At 39.9% G+C, this 22,936-nt stretch overlaps 1 protein-coding gene across 1 annotated transcript in view; it reads right to left on the bottom strand.

The window, feature by feature from the left end:
* The window catches only part of ABCB5 (ATP binding cassette subfamily B member 5), a gene marked incomplete at its 3' end in the record, with an annotated part of 34,020 nt that overhangs the window by 2,310 nt on the left and 8,774 nt on the right, over positions 1-22,936 (bottom strand). Inside the window, exons 10-25 of the mRNA XM_084260350.1 lie at positions 22,361-22,474; positions 21,379-21,489; positions 18,859-18,984; positions 17,239-17,442; positions 15,843-16,013; positions 12,824-12,985; positions 12,040-12,279; positions 10,103-10,249; positions 9,546-9,650; positions 8,726-8,803; positions 7,521-7,604; positions 5,375-5,578; positions 4,455-4,555; positions 2,971-3,111; positions 2,334-2,490; positions 515-712 (exon numbers count right to left, since the gene is read on the bottom strand). Of these exons, the coding sequence (XP_084116476.1) occupies positions 515-712; positions 2,334-2,490; positions 2,971-3,111; positions 4,455-4,555; positions 5,375-5,578; positions 7,521-7,604; positions 8,726-8,803; positions 9,546-9,650; positions 10,103-10,249; positions 12,040-12,279; positions 12,824-12,985; positions 15,843-16,013; positions 17,239-17,442; positions 18,859-18,984; positions 21,379-21,489; positions 22,361-22,474 (2,343 nt within the window). The remainder of the gene's footprint in view (positions 1-514; positions 713-2,333; positions 2,491-2,970; positions 3,112-4,454; positions 4,556-5,374; positions 5,579-7,520; positions 7,605-8,725; positions 8,804-9,545; positions 9,651-10,102; positions 10,250-12,039; positions 12,280-12,823; positions 12,986-15,842; positions 16,014-17,238; positions 17,443-18,858; positions 18,985-21,378; positions 21,490-22,360; positions 22,475-22,936) is intronic.

Raw genomic sequence — 22,936 nt, forward strand, 5'->3', positions numbered from 1 at the left:
GGATCAGGAGCCTCCTGGGGAAAGCCAAACCCTAAGCAGCTGAACACAACAATAAGTATTCTCAGCTGTAGACCTTTCAATCGACCTTAAAACCTGTAAGGAGGTATCTGTGGACTTTACCCATTAATGGGGACTGCATCAAAAGAGTCCGTCACAACCCCCCAATTGGCCACACAGTAGCATCCCTGTGGGATTACATCTGTGACCAAATTGTGGCATCTTTGCAGAGGTAATGCAGTCTGATGCTGATGTTTGCTTCCCCAGTAGTGTCTACACCCTGAGTCAGCACACTATGCTAACACAGGTGTCAGTGCTGACATGTTTGGCTAATGCATGGGGCAGGCAATTAGAGGGCTATCTAGGCTGTCTACAGTCCCACTGGAGCCACAACCTCAGTAACACACACCTCAAAAAAAGGCATTTCTCTAGATATATTGCCAGGATTGTTTAACGCCTCTGAAGCCTTGGAAGACAGATTAAATTATTATTAATGGGCATGCAAGTCTATTTTTACCACTTGTCCTTCCACAGGGTCATAAAACCTCTCCAAGAGCTGAATGGATGTGCTTTTGCCACAGCCGCTGCTTCCTACTAATGCCAGAGTTTGTCCTTTGTTAACCTTCACATTGAGTCCTTGCAAAACTTGGGCTTCTGGCCTTGTTGGATATACAAAGTGGATGTTTCTGAATTCAATGCTGCCTTCAAAATTGCTCTGGAAAAGTAGTAAAGAGTTCACATGCTCACATTAGAGTTTATTAGCTTTAATTAAAATAATACTCATAACACCTGGCTATTTGAGACAACTGATAAGGAAGTTTGGGAGGGTGTTTTTGGATCCACTTTTGAAGTTCTTTTCAACTGCCTGAATACTGTTTTCAACTGATTAGTGTAGTACCAACGGTTGTGGGACAATCTGCAGATGCAAGTCACTAGATCCTTCAGGAGAAACAGTTTTCTGCATCTCTTGTATCTTTTTCATTTCAGCTCTGAAAAGGATTTCTCTAGACAAATCAACAATAGTGTTTTTAATTTCTGACACATGCAATTGAGGCGCTTCTACTCGATATAATCAAGAGTATTTGTTTTCCTGATCTTATACTGCAGGTAGCAGGATCTGAACAAATGTAACACAAAGTCAAGATCAGCTACTAAGGTAGCAGAACGAAATTCTTTGGTAGGTAATTCACAGGGACATAGGACAAGCTGTGATTAAAAAAACCCCACAATAATAGTTACTAATTATCCATTTTAACCAAGCTGATTTCTAAGTACAAGTGGAAGAAAGGGGACACACATTAAGACTGTTGCCTCTCCTATCATATGGGGAAGGAGCCAGCCCTATGCACATACAGCAGCACTGCTCGTACAGCACTTTCCCGGCACCTGATCATCTAAATTAATGAACTCAAAACTCTGCTGAATTCGCAAACATCACTGGCACTTGAGTCTGGACTATACTAGAAATACATTCATTTAAAGCTTTATTTTACCAGGGACTGTCTGCAAAATCTTTCAGTGTTTGTGCTGGAGGGCCCTGGATCAGGAAGATGCATAAGCGTGCTCATAGCTTCAAAGGCTGAAAATCCTGTGGATAAACCTAAAGCTATAGAAACTGGATTATTGCTTCCTGAGTAGGGGCTACAATCTAAAACCTATACAGGAAGTTAATTTTAAGCTTAGAAGGATGTGAAAAAGTAATCTTTCCAGATCACAGACTGAAAGCATTTCATGCAGAAATTTGACAAGCACTGAGGTCAGTTTCCTTAAAGACAATTTTGGTTTAGAGGTGATTTTTTTTGCACGTGTTTCACTTATGTTTCTTTTTCTTATTGTTGTTTTCCTTTTCCCCCTCCCTCAACTCCAGAGCAAAACAGATTATTAATCAAGTTAGTTTTGAATTCACAAGAGCACAATTTTACTTGTAAGACTTGCACAGTTGTAAGAGGATGGCTTTTGGCAAAACTGAAGGAACTAGTCTCTCATCTAAAAAAAAAAAAAACTATGAAAAAGCATTTGTATTTTATTTCTCCTGTAAAACCTTACAAAGACAATGTAACTGTTAGTGCAACCAATATCATCGGTGTTTTCCTGAAGCCATTTCAGATGTAGGCAAGTAGAATGCCTCTCAAAGCAAAGCTACATTTCAGGCTTCTGACTGAAAACCACAAACGATATGGCCCATTAAAAAGTAATTATTGAGTCAGTACCACTTTTATACAAAGTCTGCTTTTTGTGACACCCTAGAAAAATATGAAGCTGTAAGTACAGTTGCAGACAATAAGACATTGCTAAATTTGTTTCAAGATTTTTCTTGAAAGACAAAAAAACCTTACCAATTTTTCACCTTCTTCATTGTAACTGTCAATTAGAGGTTTTCTGTCCAAAAGTTTAAAGATTCTTTGAGCTGACATTCTAGCTTTGCCATAATCTGGTGCCAGGGAAGCAGACTGACCAACATTCATAGCTGCAAATATGACTGAAGAGAAGACTCTTAAAAAAAGACAAAGCATAATTCATTTCAGGTAGAACAGTGCATTGTTTTCCTTATGTGTAAGCCAAACCTTCAGAATAAAGATTTTTGGCATCTTTAAATTATAACATTTCTGGAGATCCTGCCCTCCAAAAGGTTATCCAGTGTGAGGAAACTATTTGTTCCTATGCCCACTTCATAGATGAGCAATGATGTCACATCACTTCTTTATGTAATACTCTCTACTTGGAAGGAACAAAGAGAAAAGATTTCTCAAGAGCAGACCTGCTTAGCAGGGCCAGATGCTTGTCACTTCACTGCCCAAATACACACCTTTACCCAAAACACCCCTTCTGCCCAAATTGCACCCCCAACCAGACTGAATTGGCGAATCTATAAGCCACATGACCTCTGTAATTCAAGGAAATAATTTGCATGCATTGAAATCACTATCCCACATACTGATTTTTTTGTTTTTACATTTTATAAAGTATACTCACATAAACACATTTTCGAAGTTGCTCAGACAATGGGCAATGAGCCATGCCCCGAACCTGAAGACTGCCGCGTTAATGAAGTAGTTTGCACACTGCGCTACTCCGTAGGTAAACCCATAGAAAGGGGCTTTTGTCAGAGAATCCCTGACAAAGGAAGACAATTTCCATAAATAACTTTTAAAACAGAAACAACAGACATTGGGATGGGGGATGGCCAGGTTTCTGGGTCAAGTTTTTCAAGCAATACAGCTCACCTCCCCAAAAATCCCACCACCGCAACAGATCAGCCAAGAACACCTGTACATTCACAAACAACCCCTTCCAGACCCTAAAAGTACCCCACATCATGACTTTGGGACTGCCCTTAGGACAGAAAGCAATGAGATCCTCCATCCTCAGTGATGCTATCTGAAATCTTTTCCTTCGCTCTTCCTTCGATTTTCTATAGTGGGACAGGTCATTAAAGCAGTTAAAAAGGTAAAATTTAGTAACTACCACGTATAACCTGTTTTATTAAGGCGGCTGGGCTGGAGTCTGCTTGCTTAAGAGCTGCCTGCGGGCTCTGCCAGGTCCAGAGCAGAGACCTCTCATCCCAATTCGGAGCAGAAGTGTATTGCTGGGTATCCCCGCAGGGATTTAGACTAAGCCTCTATTTCTCAATCCATCTTTCTGGAGAACTTTCATTTTGTGTAGCTAATTGAATGCACACTGAATCAGTCTGGAGGACTCATTGCCCTGGGTTAAGATGCTCTCTGAGGAAATGGAAATCTCCTTTCCAGTCTGAGCTGGAAATTGGAGACCTTTGACAGTCTAGGTGAGCATCCTGTCCATTTCTGGGATATTACCAGATCACCAAATACTGAATTTAAATATTGTTTTGGCTAAGGACATCTTATACAATGTATAATTTTCAATTCCTTCTTTTACATTAGTTACCTCGAAGGAAGAAACAAACAAATTAGATTTTGGGCTATTTTGTTTAAATCAAACAGAGTTAGAAAAATATGGCATCCCTGATGATTTAAATGTGTTTCAGTGGAGACAAGTCAGTGGGATGTAGCAGGTCACACTCAGGAAACATATGAAGTTCATTTCAAGGTTTCAAAGTCATATGAGGGGAATAAAACTGGTTTGTGTTATAAAGGGTGTGGTACAGAAATTGTCAGTTCCTAAGTTGATGAGTATCAATGTAATACACTGAAATGAAGGGAATGCATGTCCTGTTTTGCAGGCATACATAGGCAAATGCACTATTCTGTAATACATATGTAGAGAATGCAGTTTATAAAGTGCATAGTCGGGAAGGCAAATCCTGCAAATGTTTCACTCTGTCTTTAAGAACACTTATTAATATACTTTAAAAGTATGTAAACAGCTATTGCTATCCTTCCCAATCTTTTGAGTATTGGATAACTTGCGAGAAATGTAGTTACAATAAATGTGAAAGACTAAAATGTCCAAAGAACTATTAAAGAAGAAATTCTCACCTATATGGACCATTCAAACTTGTAACGTATCTTTCATAAAATGCCTCTTCCCTGGTCAGCGAAGCTACTGTTCTTATGTTTTCAACTGATTCAGTTGAAATCTAAATTGGGAGATTTAAAAAAGTGAGACATAATCCCTTACAACTGCAGCCTACAGCATATCTCCTAAACACTTGATCTCTAGCACCACTTACTTTAGATCAGAAAGTGCTCAGTTAAGAAAGGAGCTTGAGATCTATTGACAGGTGAAGAAAAGCCCAGAACAGCAGGAGTATTCAGTACATGGCAAGGGGAGGGGATGAAGCCAACAATATATTTGAATTCAGAACCTTGGGCCAGTACACAGAAGCATCAGCAGCCTCTGCCCCAACATATGAATGAAACTATTCAATATATTAGGAGCAAATCCAAGTCATCTGGACACAACGTAGATTTTTACATGGATGACTTCTGTCTCTCAGAAGAGCACTATCATGTCAATGAAGGCAGTACCCTGAAACTCTTCAGCATGTTAATGGGTTACATTTTATAATGGAATAAAGATGTATCAATCTCAGGGCTCAATGGCTGAGCCCTGCAGTGCCTCCAGTCACGGCACAGAGCAGTGCAGAGCTCCGCTGCTGGCCCTAGGCACAAGGCACACCAGTACTGCTGCTGCTGTTACAGCCATCCCTGCCCAGAAATCCTCCATGGAGGCTTTCAAATGCATTTTTATAGCCTAATTTACAGATGTTTTCTGTTATCTATGTTTTGGTTTTCTTGAGGATGTATAAACATTCCCTTCATCCCCCACCCTGCCCTGTCCTCTCCTCTCCCCTTTTCATTTATCTTGGATAATCGACTCAGCTGTAATATAGCTAATGTTGTCCTTAGAAGTGATCTCACACCCTAACCCTGTAGTTAAAAATCAGAGAACTTACTCTTCCAGCCTCTTCCAAAGCTTTTTGATCTTTTGCGGCATGACCAGACACAGACCTGACACTTGCAGCATTCGTAGCAATAACGAAAGGAATGCAGGCCAGGATAAGCAGAGTTAACTGCCAGCCGTATACAAAGGCAATAATGATGGCAGTCAGAAGGGTAAAGACAGTCATAGTCATCAGTCCAAGTCTGCTTCCAGTTGCCTAAGAAAACACCAGAAACCCCCAAATACCAGTCATTAGATCTTTTTGTTGCTTATATCACCCCTTGAAATCGCCATATATTCAAGGTTAGCAGTTCACATGCATGGTCATGTGCATGGACATTATGCCCCTACTTATGCAGCTGGTTCCTAAACATTCCTTGTACCTGCCAGCATTCAGGCCTTCAAGCAAGGTTAAAGCAGTCTAAACAGTTGGTCATGATAGCTGTTTAATGAGATATATTACCTTGGACTTCCAGTGCTACCTGAAGCACAGGAGATTGGGGCGACTGTCAGGGTAGGGCAGGCTTGTTGCTGGATGCTCAGCATTAAGCCAGAGGGGTTTAATTCTAACAGCAGCCATCCATTGGCCCATCCCACTAACTGTGGTGGAAACTACTCATCCTCAGGTTCTCACACTGCTGCACCTGGGGCTGAGGTCTCAAAAGAAAATATCTAGATTTGGCCACCCTGCAGAAGTGCTTTATCCTAGTAGGGATGATGCGTGTGAAAGATGAACTCATACTGAAGAGCTCCTGTCTTCTCCCTGCCAATGTAACCTTTTCATCAAGAACTTTTAAAATGACATGATTAGTATCCAGCATTTGGGTGGGCTCTGATCTGAAGAGAAAAAAAAAAAAAAAAGGTCTGAAAACAGCCTTGTGAAAACAGTTCATCTCCCAAAATTTGGCTTGATGGAAAAAACAAAAATCCTTGGGCGGGAAGCAAAATCCTTCTCTTTTGCCAAAAACTTGCCTGCCCTGAAAAGACTTTTCTTGTTCAATAAAATTTAAAATAGTAATAATTAAACCAATGCCAAGGTGAATTGTTGCCATATGTTCTAGGGGCTGCACATAAAGATGGATTTGGAAACTTCAGGCAGCGCAGCATGAGGCACGGTACTTACTGACACTCCATAGCGTTCCAGAGAACGCAATAGCTTTGGGGAACAATTCGTGCCCTTAGTCGGCTTTTGTAGTTAGGGGACCCTGTGCACCCTCCTTTCTACTGTCCTGACAGGGTGATACATTTCAATGCCACTGAAACATACTGAAACTTAAAAAAAACATGAAAATGACTGTTTTGTCAAAGACCATTTCCTCACTATTTCAACATAAGGAAGGAGGACAGGGGAGAAAAAAAAAAAATCTACTGAGACTGAAAAATGTGGGGATTAAAGGGATTTTGATGTACAAACTTGGAGGACACAAAGGCATCCTAAAACAAACCAGAAAACTTTTCCCCTACGAGTTCTGCAGTGATTTTTTTGTTTTCTCCTCCCAGGGAGAAGAAACAGACAGACACATTTGACAGATCATCAGGGACTGTTGATGAGGTGAGCAGGAGGAGGAATTGCGCAGATTTGCCATATTCTTCTGCCAGTGTCCGGTGGCCACTTCTCCCATGCCAGCAGTTTGAGTCATTCCCTTCCTTGGCCATTGCCCTCCCTGGTGTTCCTTATTAATGCCAGGCCACTTCTTACTGCTTGGCCTACTTGTATGAAGCACATTTGGTGTGGATGTGAAGATGAATTCTCTTCATTAATGGTCAGTAAAGGTTTGTATCACCTACAGAGGCAACTTTTCTTCATGGTACTCAGGTGATACCCATCACAGTCTGTAAAAACCTGGGGTCCACTGATGCTGGTCCCCAGCACATACAGATTTCACTTTGCATGGTGAAATGGTCTACAGTTATTAGTTACTTTGCTTAAAGAGTAGTGGGGGAGGGAAATGAAAGGTACATAAACATCTGGATTATTCCTAGTTCTCAAATTATTAGCTGAGAAGTAAATTCCAAGGTGTCAACAGGATGGCATGTAAATACACCTGACAGTTTACAGAGTGGATTTACTACCTTGCGTTCTGAAATAAACTCAGTGTCCCTTGCCAGTTACAGTTATTTTTTTGTAAGGAAAAAAGCACACAAAGGAATTGGCATACCCCTTTGACTTGGGAAGCATCTGTGGCAAGCCGAGTTAGCAGAATGCCAACAGCGTTTTTCTGATCATCATACCACCCAATCTCCTGCAAGATAAAACACTATTACTATTTTTAAAAAAAATTACACGTTCTTATCACACTTAAGATTTATCAGGATTACTTATAAAACAAACATACATTTCCAGCTCAGGTAGCATAGAGGGAAATGGAAGTGCAAGTCATGATGGCTAACTGCACTATTCTTCTCTATAGTCAGCACCTGACAAGTGAACTAAAAGAAAAAGCATAAAAAGTATTATTCTGTTGTGAAAATCTAGTTGTTCACAAGCAGTGTTGAGTGTAATGTTCTTCTGCATGTAAATTGTTATATTTAGGATCTTTTATTATAAACCCCTTTTACTCAGTCCTTCCTCAGGCCTGAAGAGTTAACTATTCTCTTACAAGTTACCTATGCCATCAACTGTAGAAAACCAATCACTCATCTACAGTTGTACATACAGAAAGGAAATGAGGCCCTTGTACTTCCAAAGGCTATGACAGGGTTGTTTTTTTTAATTACTAATTTTCCCTCTCTTAGTTCCTTTCAGATGTTTCTATGAACTCAGAGGTTCTTGTGTCCAATGGGTGTGTGGGGTGCCAAGTTACGCATTCTTAAAACTCCTATGCAAGTAAAATTAAATCACACAAATTAGCATGAAGCTTGAACATAAACAACTTTATTCCTCTCATGGGAACTGTAGAAGCAATAGGGCAATTTACGTTTTTCCCAGTAAAAGTTATTAGATTGTCTACTTACTATGGATTGCAGTATGTAGATTCAAATTTAAATAACTAAACAGATTAGACTTAAACCTATATATTACATACTTGCATCATTACCATCCAAGCAAGGTGAGATTAAACCTTTTGGTCATCCTTGGACACACAGACAACTTCAAACTGCATGCATATCTGCATGTCATAAGGATGTACAACTGCAGTGACACTCTTTCAAAATAAGACTATTTGCAGTAGCAACACTGAGCCAAATTGCACTTGGGACAGGAGACATTTTCTGGAGATTGTACTTTTTCCTAAGCTAGGATAGAACAGATTTTTCTCCTTCAGACCACACAACTGAAACCTAGCTGAAGTCTAACATGCACCTTATAACAGTCTGCAGAAGTTACTTGGCTGCCACAATACCCTAGATGCATAATTCATACCTGCTGAAGTAATGCCCTGAAGGACAAAGAGCGCAGTCTCATTGTCAGCATTTCTCCAGACTTCCCAAACATGAACCCCTGGGGGAAGAAAATGAAAAAACCCCCACATTTTCTCATCTGATGTTTTAACTGTGTTTATAGAGCTGCACAAAACCAAAGGACTCCAAGAAGGATCCTGTAACCCTCTACCCATATACACAAGTCTTGGGAAAAGTGCCATTCAGATTTCTGGAACATGAAACTATTTGCCCTGCAGAGAGAGAGCAACATGGCAAAGAAAGCAGGAACTTCATTGTAATACCTTATTCACATGCCTCAGCAGCATTAGACGATAACTCAATCTCCCTACTCTGCTTCTGGAGGCATTCACTCATATCTGTTGTAACAATGGGTTTTATGATACGTACATTGGTGGGCAGTAATAGCTTTCTGCAAGCTGTGGAACAGTCATAAGATGACAGCAAATAATGGAAAGTCTTTTCCATACCATCAAGCAATATCTGCTACAGAAAGAGTCTATTTTATACTTTCTTTAGCAAGGGCCTATAGACTGTCAATGAGAAATGTCAGTCTTTGACTTTGAAGGCCAGACCCTCAACTTTCATTTCAATGGTCTTAAATCCACATTACCTTCAGTGACTTATCTAAAACAACTGCAAGTAGGGACATATGCTTTTAAACAAACACGTCAAGAAAAAACCCCACGTATCTCACTAAGAACCCTGGCATTTCCTCATGTTTTTGTAGGTGTTTTGCTTCTCAAACTAGATTGATGCTGGTGAGTTAAGAACTTCTAACATTTCTGTGTAGTGACACTTACTTGGATTATGTGTGCTGCTAAGGTAATCACTCCAAGTAAAAGAAACATTAAAGAAAGGACCAAAGTGTTTTTATTTCTCTTTTCTGGATCCGTTTCTTGAAAAGCCTATGCAAGAAAAACCGACATAAATAAGTATGTAGACAATGACTGCTCGTTACATAAACCAGCCTTCATCTCAAGAAACCTGTCTACTTCAATCTGTTTTAGTAGTTATCCTGGATCCTGAAATCCGTGTGTAATCAACTTGCTGTTGAGGGCCAGAAGACAGTCCAGCTTTCCATTTAACCTACATCTTGCTAATTTGCTCCCCCAGTTTCAACTATTGTTCCTCCTCCTTTCCTCTGCTAGTCAGACACAGCTCCACGGGGCTCAGCCTCTCAAGGGTCATTTCAATATTTATTCATTTTTCATTGGATCTTTTTATACAACTGAATCCCACTTACACAGGGAGAACTGACTGAGCGTGAGGGAGGTGCAAGGATTCATATGAACATTACAAAAAACCCCACCCCACAACTATAATCCAAACCAACACAAAAACCACAAAACAAACTTACCCCAATGATTTTTCCAAATATAACAGCAAATGCAGGATGCACCCCACCTGAGATGGCAGCAGCAATAACTCCCAGCAATACATACAGCCACTCAGGTTTGTTCAGAGCCAGGATTCTTGAGTAAGACACAGCAGGGAGATTTTCTTCCTACAGGAATAGAAAAGCCACAAGTTCTTGTTGGAAAGATGACATTCCCTAGACAGTGGGAGTTCATTAGGCTTTGAGTAGTGAGCTGTCTTGGTGAACTACTGAAAGCCGCCTATGTGCATTTGGAGTGAGCAAACATGCTGGAGATCTGTTTTGTATCCTAGAACGTCAACTGCACTGTCAAAGTTTGGAGACAAAAAAAGGCTAAGTCATAAGGGGAGAAGGACCAGGGCAGTTAGTTGAAGGTCAGATAGGACTGGTCACCATGAATGGCAACTAACACTTGAATCTTTATAAAAAGAGGTAAAAGTTTCACTGTCCAGAGGACAGAAAGGATTCCTCCATATCAGCTAAATGCTGGTGGGCTGGTGGCAATACAACTGAGCAGAGAGGTCATCTTTTTCTTCTGCAAACTGTAGTCTCTGCATCATTACCCAAAGCATGACAGAACCATATGTAAAGATCAGTTAGCTTGCATCTCCTTTGAAAATACAAGAAAATGCCTTGTTCTGCTTCCCTAGTTTATTCAAGTGTCCCCCACAGGGGGGTGTTCTGGAAAGAAGAATTGAAAACATTGATAATTAGACAAAATATTAGGCAGGATTACAAGTAAGTTGCTCTTCTTTCCTGGTATTTTGTTGCATTTCAGATACTGAATGAGGATAGCTAAGCCTCAACCATAAAAGTGGGTTGAACTTTACCAAATAAGTAGTTACAACAGCTTGATTTCTTCATTTTTTGAATGTGATGATTACTGAAGTCTTGAATATGAACACCACCTACTTCCTCTGACACTGTCTTAAGCAGTAATACACAGTCAAAAATTATCTTTAGAAAATTCCATATCTTCTTTGTGATAATAGAAATAGATTCAGTTCCTTCATACTACTTGAAATCTGTATTGGCTAGAAGCTCTATTGTAGTGAGAAAGAATATCAATAGATTAAAAGATACACTAAAGTTTCCATAAATATTATAAAATAAATAGATTCTGTGTTACAGATGAGACCTCAACTGGATTTATGATTTTACTTCAGAATTTAAATTTTATTTCTTGACTTCAAAAGGTTCTGAAGTCAGGTAAAAATTCAAACCCAAAAAGCAAAAACTGCCAAACAAGTTTTCCAGTACATTCCGTAATGCTGCTATTCAACCAGTATGAAATAGGAAAAAACCAAGATCAAGTATCTGCTGAGCTGCCTACCTAAAGTTTGACCTAAAGACAATTAGAAACCTGCTCCTACTGATTGCTGTGAGCAAGTTTTACTCAAATTTGACAAGTGAAAGTTCTGTATTTAGAACCTGAAATACCTATATGACTCTTATTCCTACATGTCACTGGTCATTTAAAGTGTTTTATCTAAATAAAACCCTCTAGACCTGGATGTCTTAAAACTTGGTACACACACCCCAGGGATTAGATTATGTGCTCATGTTTGTAACAAAGTACCACGAAGTGAAATTTCATTTGCATAATTCTTTACAACTCCTTGGACAGAATTAAGCGTGTTTTTTCAGTGTTACTGTTTTAATTTTATTAATTCTACGAAGCACAACAAATCAACAGCACTTTTTTTTAAGCTCCACATTAAGTCATTAGCATTGAAGCTTTTGGCAAGACAGACACTATTGCCCCCCATCTTCCTAGGACAAATAGTCAGTACCCACCAGGCTGAATAACAGCAAAGGCGGCATAGTAACCAGCTACCAAAAAGTAACCAAAATGATGTGCTTTATGGTTATGTTTACAGGTTATCGCTAAAATTCTAAACAGAAGTTTTAATACCAACCTCCAACTCCTTTTTTTTCTTTTTTCCAGTGACCTTTTTCTTAGAAGGCTGCCTCTTGCTCTTATATCTGCTGGATCTTCTCCGAATGCTGCCTCTCCCAGAGATCACTGATTCTTCAGGATGATCTTGAACACTCAGCTCCTCCATAAGGTCATTTCTGCCACATTTCTCATATTCCTCAGCCCCTGCGTCTTCACTTTCTTCTGATGTTCCATCATCTTCAATGTTTTTGCTACAACCCTAGCAAGAATTCATATTACAAAGTCACAAAGTATTTTAAACAGGAAGAAGGAAGGGAAATTTCCACCCCTGCCCCCCCCCCCCCCCCCCCCAAGTAGCACTGTTGTAATCACATGATCATTAGCCTATAGGCTACATATATTTTAGTGTGTAATGGCAGTGAACTACATGGTCCTGATTTTTTATTTTCTTTTTCTCTATGTAGTCTGTGGAATCCATCTGTAATCTAGTAACTATGTAGCCTTTGCCTTCTACTCGCTTGTGGCTTTGACATATTGGATTGTGGAAGCGTGAAGCCTTATGGGTAAGCCTTCCAAGAATTCCAGCCCTGTGTCCATGCCCAAACTAGAGCAGCTACCAGATGGACAACATGCAGGACCTACAGAGAGAAAATCGCTCCACATTCCAGCATCTCAACTTAGAATCATAGAAACATTAAGGTTAGAAAAGACCTCCAAGATCATCTAGGCAAACTGCCCCCCACCACCTATATTACTAGACCATGTACTTAGTGAAATGGAGAAAGAAAATAATTTGTCCTTACCTGCTGCATTACAAGAGAATAGTAGACTCCCTTCTGCAACATGAGTTCACTGTGTGTTCCTTGTTCAACCACAACACCATTCTCAAACCCAGCAATAGTGTCAGCAGTCCTGATGGTAGACAGTCTGTGGGCAATCACAATAGTGGTACGGCCAGTCCGAGCCTTACAGAAAAACAAGAAAAGCCATTTACATTAAAGTGTGCAAGGAAACAGCCCAGAAATAAAATATTATAAATGCCCAAAATAACTGTAAGTTAAATCCAACCTTTAAAAAGAATTCTTTCTTCTAACAGCAACGATTTTTCATGTCTTGTTTACCAGTCTAAGGACACTTTCACTTGTCTAAACCAGGCAGAGAACACTGCATTAATCTTATTAGACAGACAAAGCAGGTATTCCAGGCTATACCCCAAGGTTGCTTAACTCTTTATAAAATTTGAACTGTTTGAGCTAGAGTTGCTCATAAAGCGTTTCCATGTGTATGCACACATGGGAGGCAAATGCAGCGAGCGTAATTAGATCACTCCCAAAATAAAGCTAGGAGAGCTAGTATATAAAGGAGGGATATTTTCTTTATATACCATCTATGCATATTTTTGGAAGTATAACATTAGGTTGACTTCTGACAGGACTGAGCAGGGAAGTGTAGAGGAGTGGAGCGCACCTGGGGACAGAAACAGGTTTCAGCCGCTCCCTGAAGCTCTCCCCAAATATTTTGAAATAAGCTACACTTCAAATCAGGGTCCTGCTGGGATTTGGCAGTGAGAGCTGCCGAAGCCTCAGTCTGCAGGTTACATGTTCCATCCCTCTCCAGCTCCCACACGCAGAGCAGCGGCATGCACAGTTCTTGTGCAGCAGATGAGCACACGCCAGATTGCGGCTGCTGGAGAGAGCAGCTTCCCTCCTCACTGACGCCTGGAGCAGGCAGTGGGTTGGGGGCAGGAGGAGAAATTCGAGAAGGACCTCATGCAACAAATATATTCTGCAGTTGAGGAGTCTGCTGGAAATTGCTTACTGCAGAAGTTACACATCATAAGGGCACAGGAACCACGTTGTGAACAAAATCATGGGATCGGAGAATGTTTTGGATTGGAAGGGATCTTGAAGACCATCTAGTTCCAACCACCCTGCCATAGGCAGGGATGCCCTCCACTAGACCACATTGCCCAAAACCCCATCCAGCCTGGCCTTGAACACTGCCAGGGAGGGAGCAGCCACAGCTTCTCTGGAAAATAAATTCCAGTGCCTCAATTCCTCCCTCATAAGGAGGAATTTCTTCCTAGTATCTAACCTAAATCTACCCTCTTAGTTTAAAACTCACTACCTTTCAACCTCTCCCAGTACATCTTGTCCTATCACTACACTCCCTCCCAAGATAAGGAGTATTTCAGTACATGAACACTTCCATGAAGATTTGGCTTCTTTCTCTACACTTGACATCAAGTTCACATGGATCTGATGCAAGTCACTCCAAGTCTGTCACAGCAGGTCTGTCTCAGTGCAGTTTTCTATACCTAATGCATAGAGGCACAGACACTTTACCACTGCAGCTGGGAGCTGTGATCAGCACACAAAAAAAATGTTGTAAAAGATGTAAAGTTATCTGAAAAACATCAGGCTACAAGCATCTGCACATGACTGCTCAGAAATGATGTGTATTTGTAAAAGTTAATGTCTCTGTTCTTCAGCTGTGAAAGTGAATATTAGCACCACTTTTTCCAGTCAGGGATGTTGAGAAGAAATTTGTAAACTCCATCTGAAGACAACATTGATGGACATCAAAAAGCTATGAGAATATGAATAAGTTATGATTCAGGACTCCTTTTGATGTGTTCTAGGAACATGCTGAAGGACAAGGAAAAGTGTATAGAGCAGTCTGCTTAATTGAGTCATCTTTCCCAGTTATGCACTAAATGAAGCAATAAGCTTCTGGAAAAGGTTAGCAGTTCATCATGGAATTAAAGAACACGCAGAAGAGGGCTAAATTATGGCTGAAGTGGCAATATTTTAGCACTTAACTTTGAAGCAAGAGTATCAGTTATATACAAATTAGGTCAAATGAGTATTATTTTTGCATCTACATGTTGCCTCAATACTAATATTTGTGTAACTATACTGATATTATAACCAACAGCTACATTTCACCTCAGCTTTCAACTGACTGGCAATAAAAGGTGGTAAATTCTTGTATTTCCCTTGAGCTACTGAAAGAAAAGGCAGGATTTTTCACTTTAGCTTTTAAAAATACATCAATATAAATATTTGATAAATGAAACGACATCCCAGCCCAACCATGAATTCTTTTTTTAATGAAAGGCTCCAGGCTCCACCATAATGTGGTGGAAACTGCTGACAAAGGAAGGCCAGTAGGAAGGGACTATGAGCTGGTGGGACAGATGCACAGGTATGAGCTCTGACAGCTCTGGTCAACAGTTGTGCCCACCTTAGAGCTGTGGGGCTCTAAGCTCTAATGTGAGCAGGACAGAAACAGTATTTGTAACTGGCTCTGCTTTTTGTTCTGTGTAGGGTCTCACTTGTACTTGGTTGTTGTAAAGAAAGAAAATGGCTAAATTCCAAGAGTTTCCTAAAAATTATGAAGGAACTGTTCAATGAAGAATGAATACAAAGGAACATTATATTATACGTTTCTATTCATTTACCTGAAAAAGTCCATTCAGTTTAATGCTTTGGCTTGATTAAACACTATCTGTATTTCATCAGCAAGTGAACAACTGTGTTGAGGAACTAAGTAGAGGAGCCATAAGGTACAGTTACACATGACTAAGTGTCTTGGTATTTAGTAAAAATGTTAAAAAAGGAAATAAACATGATTCCTGAGTAAAATTTTGATCCTTTAAACTCCCTGTTAAAACCCTGAAATTTAAACATCCATCCAAGTTTTATTATCCAGTGCTCTTTATTCTAATGGAAACCTGCAGTGAATATTGCACATTAATTTTTCCTAAGTGCTGTAGCTCCTTTTCCTGGTGACTGACAGCTTTATTAACATGACTCCTACCTTATCGAGAGCTGCTTGCACAATAGATTCGCTCTGAGTATCTAGTGCAGAAGTAGCTTCATCCAGAAGAAGAATCTTGGGATTTCTTGCCAGGGCACGGGCAATAGCTATTCGCTGCTTCTGTCCCCCACTCAGCTGAGCCCCTCTTTCCCCTACCATGGTGTTAAATTTCTGGAAAAGGAGAACACAAAACAGAAGTTATGGAATGTCCCAAAGGGAATCCTTGCTTCTCTGTGTAATCATAACTACTCAGCTTATAGTTAAGACTGACTTGAGTATAGGCAGAACAGACATTCAACTACATCCATTCTTCTAGCCCTTAGTCAAGCCCGTCCATCCCACTGCATAGTTCACATGCTGAACTTTGAACCTACAGCTCTTTACATTCTTGATCCTTATTACTCGCTCAGAAAGTGCTCCAAACTCTGGGTTTTCTCAACACAAGACCCTAAAAGGCATCTCTATGTTTTCTAACTGCCTACCTTTGCAGCAGGGTTGGGATCATAGGGACCTGCCAGATTATCTTACATTGCTTCCTCTGATATCCAACATTGCTTCCTCTGAACCCAAGACACCTTCTTTGTAGTGATGGCTCAATTCCTACTCTGTCACTCAATCCAAAGTGGTAAGTCTCAAAGTCCCCTGCAGTCTTTTATTATATAGCTGTTTAAGAGTAAATATGATCAAATAACTTCCTAAGAAGATGGAATTTTGGAACAGATTGATATGCTGTAGGAATGGAACATGCTTGAGAGATGGGAATTGAGCTCTCTAAGGGAGCAGTAAAATTTGAATTCAAATCACAGGTTGGCAGTTTTTCCACATCTTTTTAACTACGGGACCAAAAGGAAAGACATATTGTCTGTCACAGAGGATGTGTCTTGAATGATTGATCTCACTTCCCACTCCCACCCTGAAAAGAGTAAGGCACCTACTGCTAGGAGTGGGCTCAGAGCTGTGAGTCTTGGGCAGAGGGAATGCTCAAGCTCCCAGTTACTAAAAATGGCCTTGGTTCAGGGCATACTTATTTACTTCCATGCCTCTTTTCCTATTGAATGCACAGACAAATCTTGACAAAGGACTTTGGATTTCTGGATCTTTAAATTCTTCCCATGACAGGTCAGGACGGAGGGATGGTAATACATCTGTGTAGCTTCCCTTCTCCTGAGTTAAGGCACTGGTATTTTTCCAGACTTAGGCACAAACTCTGAGGACAACGAAACAAAAGTGCAATGTCTAGCTCAGAAAGTTCCTGAACTGAAAGCTGCTGAAGGCTATAAGAGTATTTTTGGAAGTTATACTACAACTTAAATTCCCATGCTCTCCCTCTCAGAAGCAGGACACTGGCTGAAATGGATCTTTCGTTCTTACACGCAAAAGAAGTTCATGAACTCACATCAGGCAGTCTAGATATAAAGTCAAAAGCATTGGCTTCCTTGGCTGCTTGTTCAATTTCAGCATCAGAAATATCTTCTCGGCCGTAGCGAATGTTCTCAGCTATTGTTGTTGCAAACAAGACAGGCTCCTGGCTCACAATGCCAATATTTTCTCGTAGCCATTTTACATTAAGCGTCCGAATATCCCGACCATCTAAGGCAATCTGAGAGGAAAAGCAGATGTCAATGAAATTGAGGAAAAGCATTCTGCTCCTAAGTCAATTAATTACTACTACTTGACTTAAGTTCAGCTACAAGGACAAAAAAAAATATTATCTTTGCTCACAACATTGTTTTCTACTAAAGTTACAACTGCAGCTTTTCCATCCACCTCAAGCTAGAAAAATCGTGAGGAACAGCATAAACAGAAGAGACATCAGGATTTTGTCTGGAGAGTTTTTTGGTATGTTTTGCATTGTGGCAACTTTTGTCTTTTTTCTTCTTCTTCAATGACCATGCTGTCCAAGCTGGTTTAAGGGTTTGCCAGCTTCCCTGCACACTATTTGTCCTGTTCTCATGCCCCTGTATTAGTTTGCTGCCCTCAGTTGTGACTACACAATTGCATGCTCTGCTTTACATCAGGTCAAAGATGCAATCCAAATTGACTAAAATGAAAGGGAAAGTTATTGTCAAATTAGATCATTTACAGTCTAGTCCTATGCACATTGACATTAGCACAGGGGAAGAACTAAGACATGGGGCCAGGAATCAACAGCCACAGGAACACTAAGTGTAAGAAACAACTGTGTTATATCAAAGCAGCTATCTTATTACATAGCGCTAGTGCAATGTTTAATATCAGAAATGGTTCCAACTAAAAGAACTACTTAGTAACATTCCTCAAATGTTAAATATTAAAATAATATTTCCCTTAAAATATAGTTATTTTTCCTCCTTTTTCCTTTGGAAATTCCTTTGAGAAGTATTTACCGTTTCATAGATGAAGCGTTTAGTGGTAAAGCATACATACATTGTGTAACAATGGAAGCTTTTGCTGTGACTTAACAGGAAAATGAATCAAGGAAACAAGGACAACTCGCACCAGGTTTTAGTTTACATTCAGTTAAAGTCAAATAAAATATAGGAGAATGCTGTTTGCTTCAAGTTTACGGAACCATAAAGGTCAACTTATAAAAATTAAATTTAAAAACCAAACAGGTTGCCCAGAGAGGTGATGGAGGCCCAATAGGAGCATCCAAGGTCAGGCTTGATGAAGTTCTGGGCAACCTAATCTAGTTAAAGGTGTCCCTGCTTACTGCAGGGGTTTGGACGAGATGACCTTTAAAGGTCCCTTCCAACCTAACACATTCTATATTACTGTGATTTTAAATTCACATCTTGCATCTATTCAAAGGTTTGTGGTATTTACTACTTTTGGCATAGTACTGCAAGGAGAATAATGAAATCCAGCCAACAGGAGCACATAAATTTCAAATTAAATTTCAAATTAACTAAGTATTGTACTATGTAGAGATATGCTCAAATTCAATAAAAAATAAAAATTAAGGTTCAGTCAATATGTGAATCCCATGTTTATCCTGATGGCTTTCAGTCTTTATGTTTAATTTGCAGGCACTCACTTCTCCCTGGATCGGATCGTAGAATCTCTGCAGCAACTGAACAGTAGTGCTTTTTCCACAGCCACTGGCACCAACTAAAGCAATTGTTTTCCCCGTTTGAACTTTCAAATTCAGACCTTTGAGGATCTTGGGGAGAAAAAAAAAAACAACAACAAACAAACACAAAACCAACAAACACAACCGACCAAAAAACCCAAATAATCTTAGTTTAACAAGCTTGATTAGAGACCAACTTATCCAGGTAACTACAGCAATAAACAAGGTGGTAGTAAGGGACAGACTGAAGGTATGGCAATATTAAGAAGTTAATTGTACTTAAGAATATTCTGGGGCACCAATATGAAAGAGGCTGTATCTATGTTTGTGAAGTGTATTAACCTTTGAAACAGGATGGCTACATGCAACCTGCCTTTTGGGAATGGTCCCTGGATCCTTCTGACTACCAAGTCAAGCAAGCCTGGGAATTATTTGAGAAGATTGATAACTGGAACAGTCCAAGTTCATGCCAAGAAACATTTTAAGAGTTCCCTTGCATAGACCATTGCATTCCAGTGCCTGGGAAAATTCCCCAGCACACTCAAATCAACTAATATAGACACAGCCACAGTACTCTAAACTTGATAACTCATTTTCTCCAATTTGAATGATCTGGTAACAGGCTCAGGGTATTACATTCTCCTCCTGTCCTGTTTTCTGGTGCTTACACAACAGTATAGCTCTTAGTTATGAATCTAACAGGAAAAAAAAAGGTTTCTCAGGTGCCAAACATCGTTGAGAAACAAGCCTGCTTTTTTCTATTTTTAGAATATAAATGGCTGTTTTGACAAGGTAACTGCTGGAAAGCCTTTAATAAATCCCAATTGTTATTGTTAACCACCTCAGCAACACAGGGAGTAGTTACAAAACTAATATCTTTGTTGCCATTGTCACGTTTAGGAACATTTTACCTCAAAAGATGTCCATGTCATATATGAGTAATGTTGTATAGTTGCCAAAGTATTTGGCTGCTATGGGAACTCTTCTGTTTATACCAGGCTGATTTACAATTTTGCCTACACATGTTTTTACAATGAGAGATTAAAATAGTTGCAATATTGCTCTCACTGTGTTATAAACCCTGCTGGGTATATCTTCAGGTGTTGATATCCCAGTGCCTGCATTATCAAGCAAGAATTATATTCTGGACACCATATTTTCCCCAAATGTAAAGTGTCACAACCACCTAATTAGCTATTTCTAACACTCTTTTAACAAGTGAGTTGTTGTCAAGATTGAAACTGACGATAATTAAACTCCTTAGATCTCTTTGATTTGGTCTAGCCTGGACAGGGGAGACTCCATGGACTTGCATCAAGTGCTTGAGAGACAGTGGATAACTTCTACACATCTTCGCTAATTGCTTTTGAGTCTATTAAATAACAACGATATTCTTAGTAAGGAGAGCTGACTCACTATATTTGGGAAGGATGACAAAATATGTCTTATTTCCCTCTCATCTAGCTTGTAGACCCATAACAGTTCATTGGCCTGAATAGCATTTTAAGGAAGAAGAATGAACTCTGCTCTGTCACTTCCAATTTCTGAGCCAAGAGTGAAAGATGATGGATGTCACTGACTTCAGTTAGACAGAAAACCTAGCTCTCCATCTTTCCTTCAGCAGCCCTAGTATCCTGGAAAGAGATGGGACAAACCTCAGGTGACTTGGCTGGGAAGATCCAGCTGAAGAAGTAGCCACAACAGTATGAACTACTCCATTCCCACCCCCTAACTGGCATGTCCAGGTTTTGATTGTCAAAATAACTGTTCTACTTTTTTCTTCATCAGGAAACAGCAGCAGAAAATCTTTCTTTCACCTTTGTCAATGTCTTCAGTAGACAAAAAAACTGCTGAATATGGTAGAGAGGTCAAGCCAACTGCATTCCCACAACAGCAGATCACCATGACATGATGTACATGGCAATGCACAACACTGTTACTAAGGGAAGTTCAACTGACCAAGAACAGGGACAGCTGTTTATTGAACAGCAATTTTAACATCTGCCCAAAATAATATTTGGCTTCCAAATGTATATTTGGGATGATATGTTTCAATCCATTTGATGACATAATTGTTGCAAAGTCTATCTCACAGGTCACTTTTCACTCAGGATATGACAGCAACTCAGAAGAAGCAAGAGACTGGAAAGAGCAAATTCCTGGTTTAACTGTCCCTGGAAGTTTTAATGACAGATCTTGAAAATTAAAGTCATGTACTTTGTTTATCAGAGCTCTGATTTACAGAAATTCAGACTAGAAGCAATGCATCCTCTTTTTATCTTTGTCCAGCACATGAGAAAGGTGAGCAGGTAACCAGCAGCCATAGACCTAGCCCTTTGTCTTTGGACATGGGTTTTTTACCTCCCAGTAGTGCACACTCTCCCAAGATAGGAATGCATTTTACATTCAAGAAGATTAGAGAAATAACATGGACAAATGCTGCAGAATTTCAGTACAGTAGATTAATCCAAAATGAACACTTACTTTAATATCAGGTCTGGATGGGTAGTTGAAGTGAACATTTCTGAATTCAATTTCTCCTATGAGCTTATCTGGTTTGTAGCCTTCCTTAGAACTGCTATCTATCAGTCGCTTCTGGAAAGAGATTTTAAGTATATTGCTGTTATTACCCTTTTGAAACTGCTATTTGAGCTAGATACGTTGCTCTCATTTACTGTCCTATCTGCTGGATTACATTGCAGCAGACCATCGCAGGGCTGCTGCATGTTACTTGCAGGATGCTAAATGCAGGGAAACATCTGAGTTCTACTTTGGGAAACATGGTATGTTTTCAAATAAAAAAAAAAGCCCACAGCAGAAAATCTGTAATTCAGAACTTTGTTATCCTGCAGCCAAATCATAGCCCTCAGTTATCTATACAGGAGGGGTTTATATTCATATTAAGAGCAGCCATGTAGCCATTTCTGTATGAACTTTCTAGTCCTACTTGTTTAAGATATTATATACATACAGATATCTAATTGCTGCATAGCACAGCAAAACCAAGATAACAACAGCGTGGAAACCCTTTTTCATAGCAACATCAGCACTGTAGCTTTATACTGTTACAGCTTTCAATAGCCCTATTAATCCCCTCCTCCCAAACTCCTCCCCCCCCCTAAAAAAAAGAAACCCAGCTCAGCTAAAATTGTGCATGCATGCAGTTTTTTAAAAAAATGGAATACTGCCTTACTACTTTCCTTCCACAGCTGCAAGTCTAATAATGTAGAAACACCTCATACATAAGTCTGACACGCATGCCAGCTTTCCCAGCGTTTGTTGTAACACATAAGAAGGAGTTTTTGTGTTACAAATGGAAATGCTATGGGTTTCAGTGGTAGACATCTGCAGAGTTTGTTTTAGAGACATTTGAGTGTTTTTATTACAATTCTCTAAAAAAAATAAAAAGAGGAAAAAAATCTAAAGTTTAAGTCTGGTTGAAAAGCTTTTCTATTTAGATACTTACCTTATTGATAACCCGATATACTTCATAGGCAGCCCCACGTGCATTAGCCACACTCTCCAGGTTGGGAGCTGCCTGGCCCAGGGAGAAGGCTCCAACGAGCACAGAGAAGAACACCTTCGGGAGTCAGAGGGAAGCACCACAGTTAACAGTGATTACAGAGCCACCAGTGCCTGACTGTTAAATGCCCAAGTCTTTCCAGTGCACCCTTTCCAAGAGAACTAAATACTAAAGTGAAAGCGCGTTCCACAGTTGTCCATTCCTCATTTTCCTGGGGTAACTGGTGACGACTAATACATGCTTTTGTGGTACGAATGGCTGTTGTTTTGGATGCTCTTGCATTTTCTATCATCAACAGAAAAACAACTTTCCAGATATTCCCAAAGATAAGAGGCTTGCAAAATTTAGTCCAGATTTTCTTGACTGAAATCCCACCTGTGGGACCAACACACAATTAACTTCACATGCTGTGAGGAACCATACTGAGGAGTCAGAACATCAGAAGTTACTTGAGTGTGAAAGACAGGCATGTAGCCAAGCTTTTGATGGCAAGAAGATAGTTAAGTATCCTCAAACCAT

The sequence above is a fragment of the Gallinula chloropus genome (genome assembly GCF_964237585.1).
Source record: "Gallinula chloropus genome assembly, chromosome: 2".
In the NCBI taxonomy this organism is placed as follows: Eukaryota; Metazoa; Chordata; class Aves; order Gruiformes; family Rallidae; genus Gallinula; species Gallinula chloropus.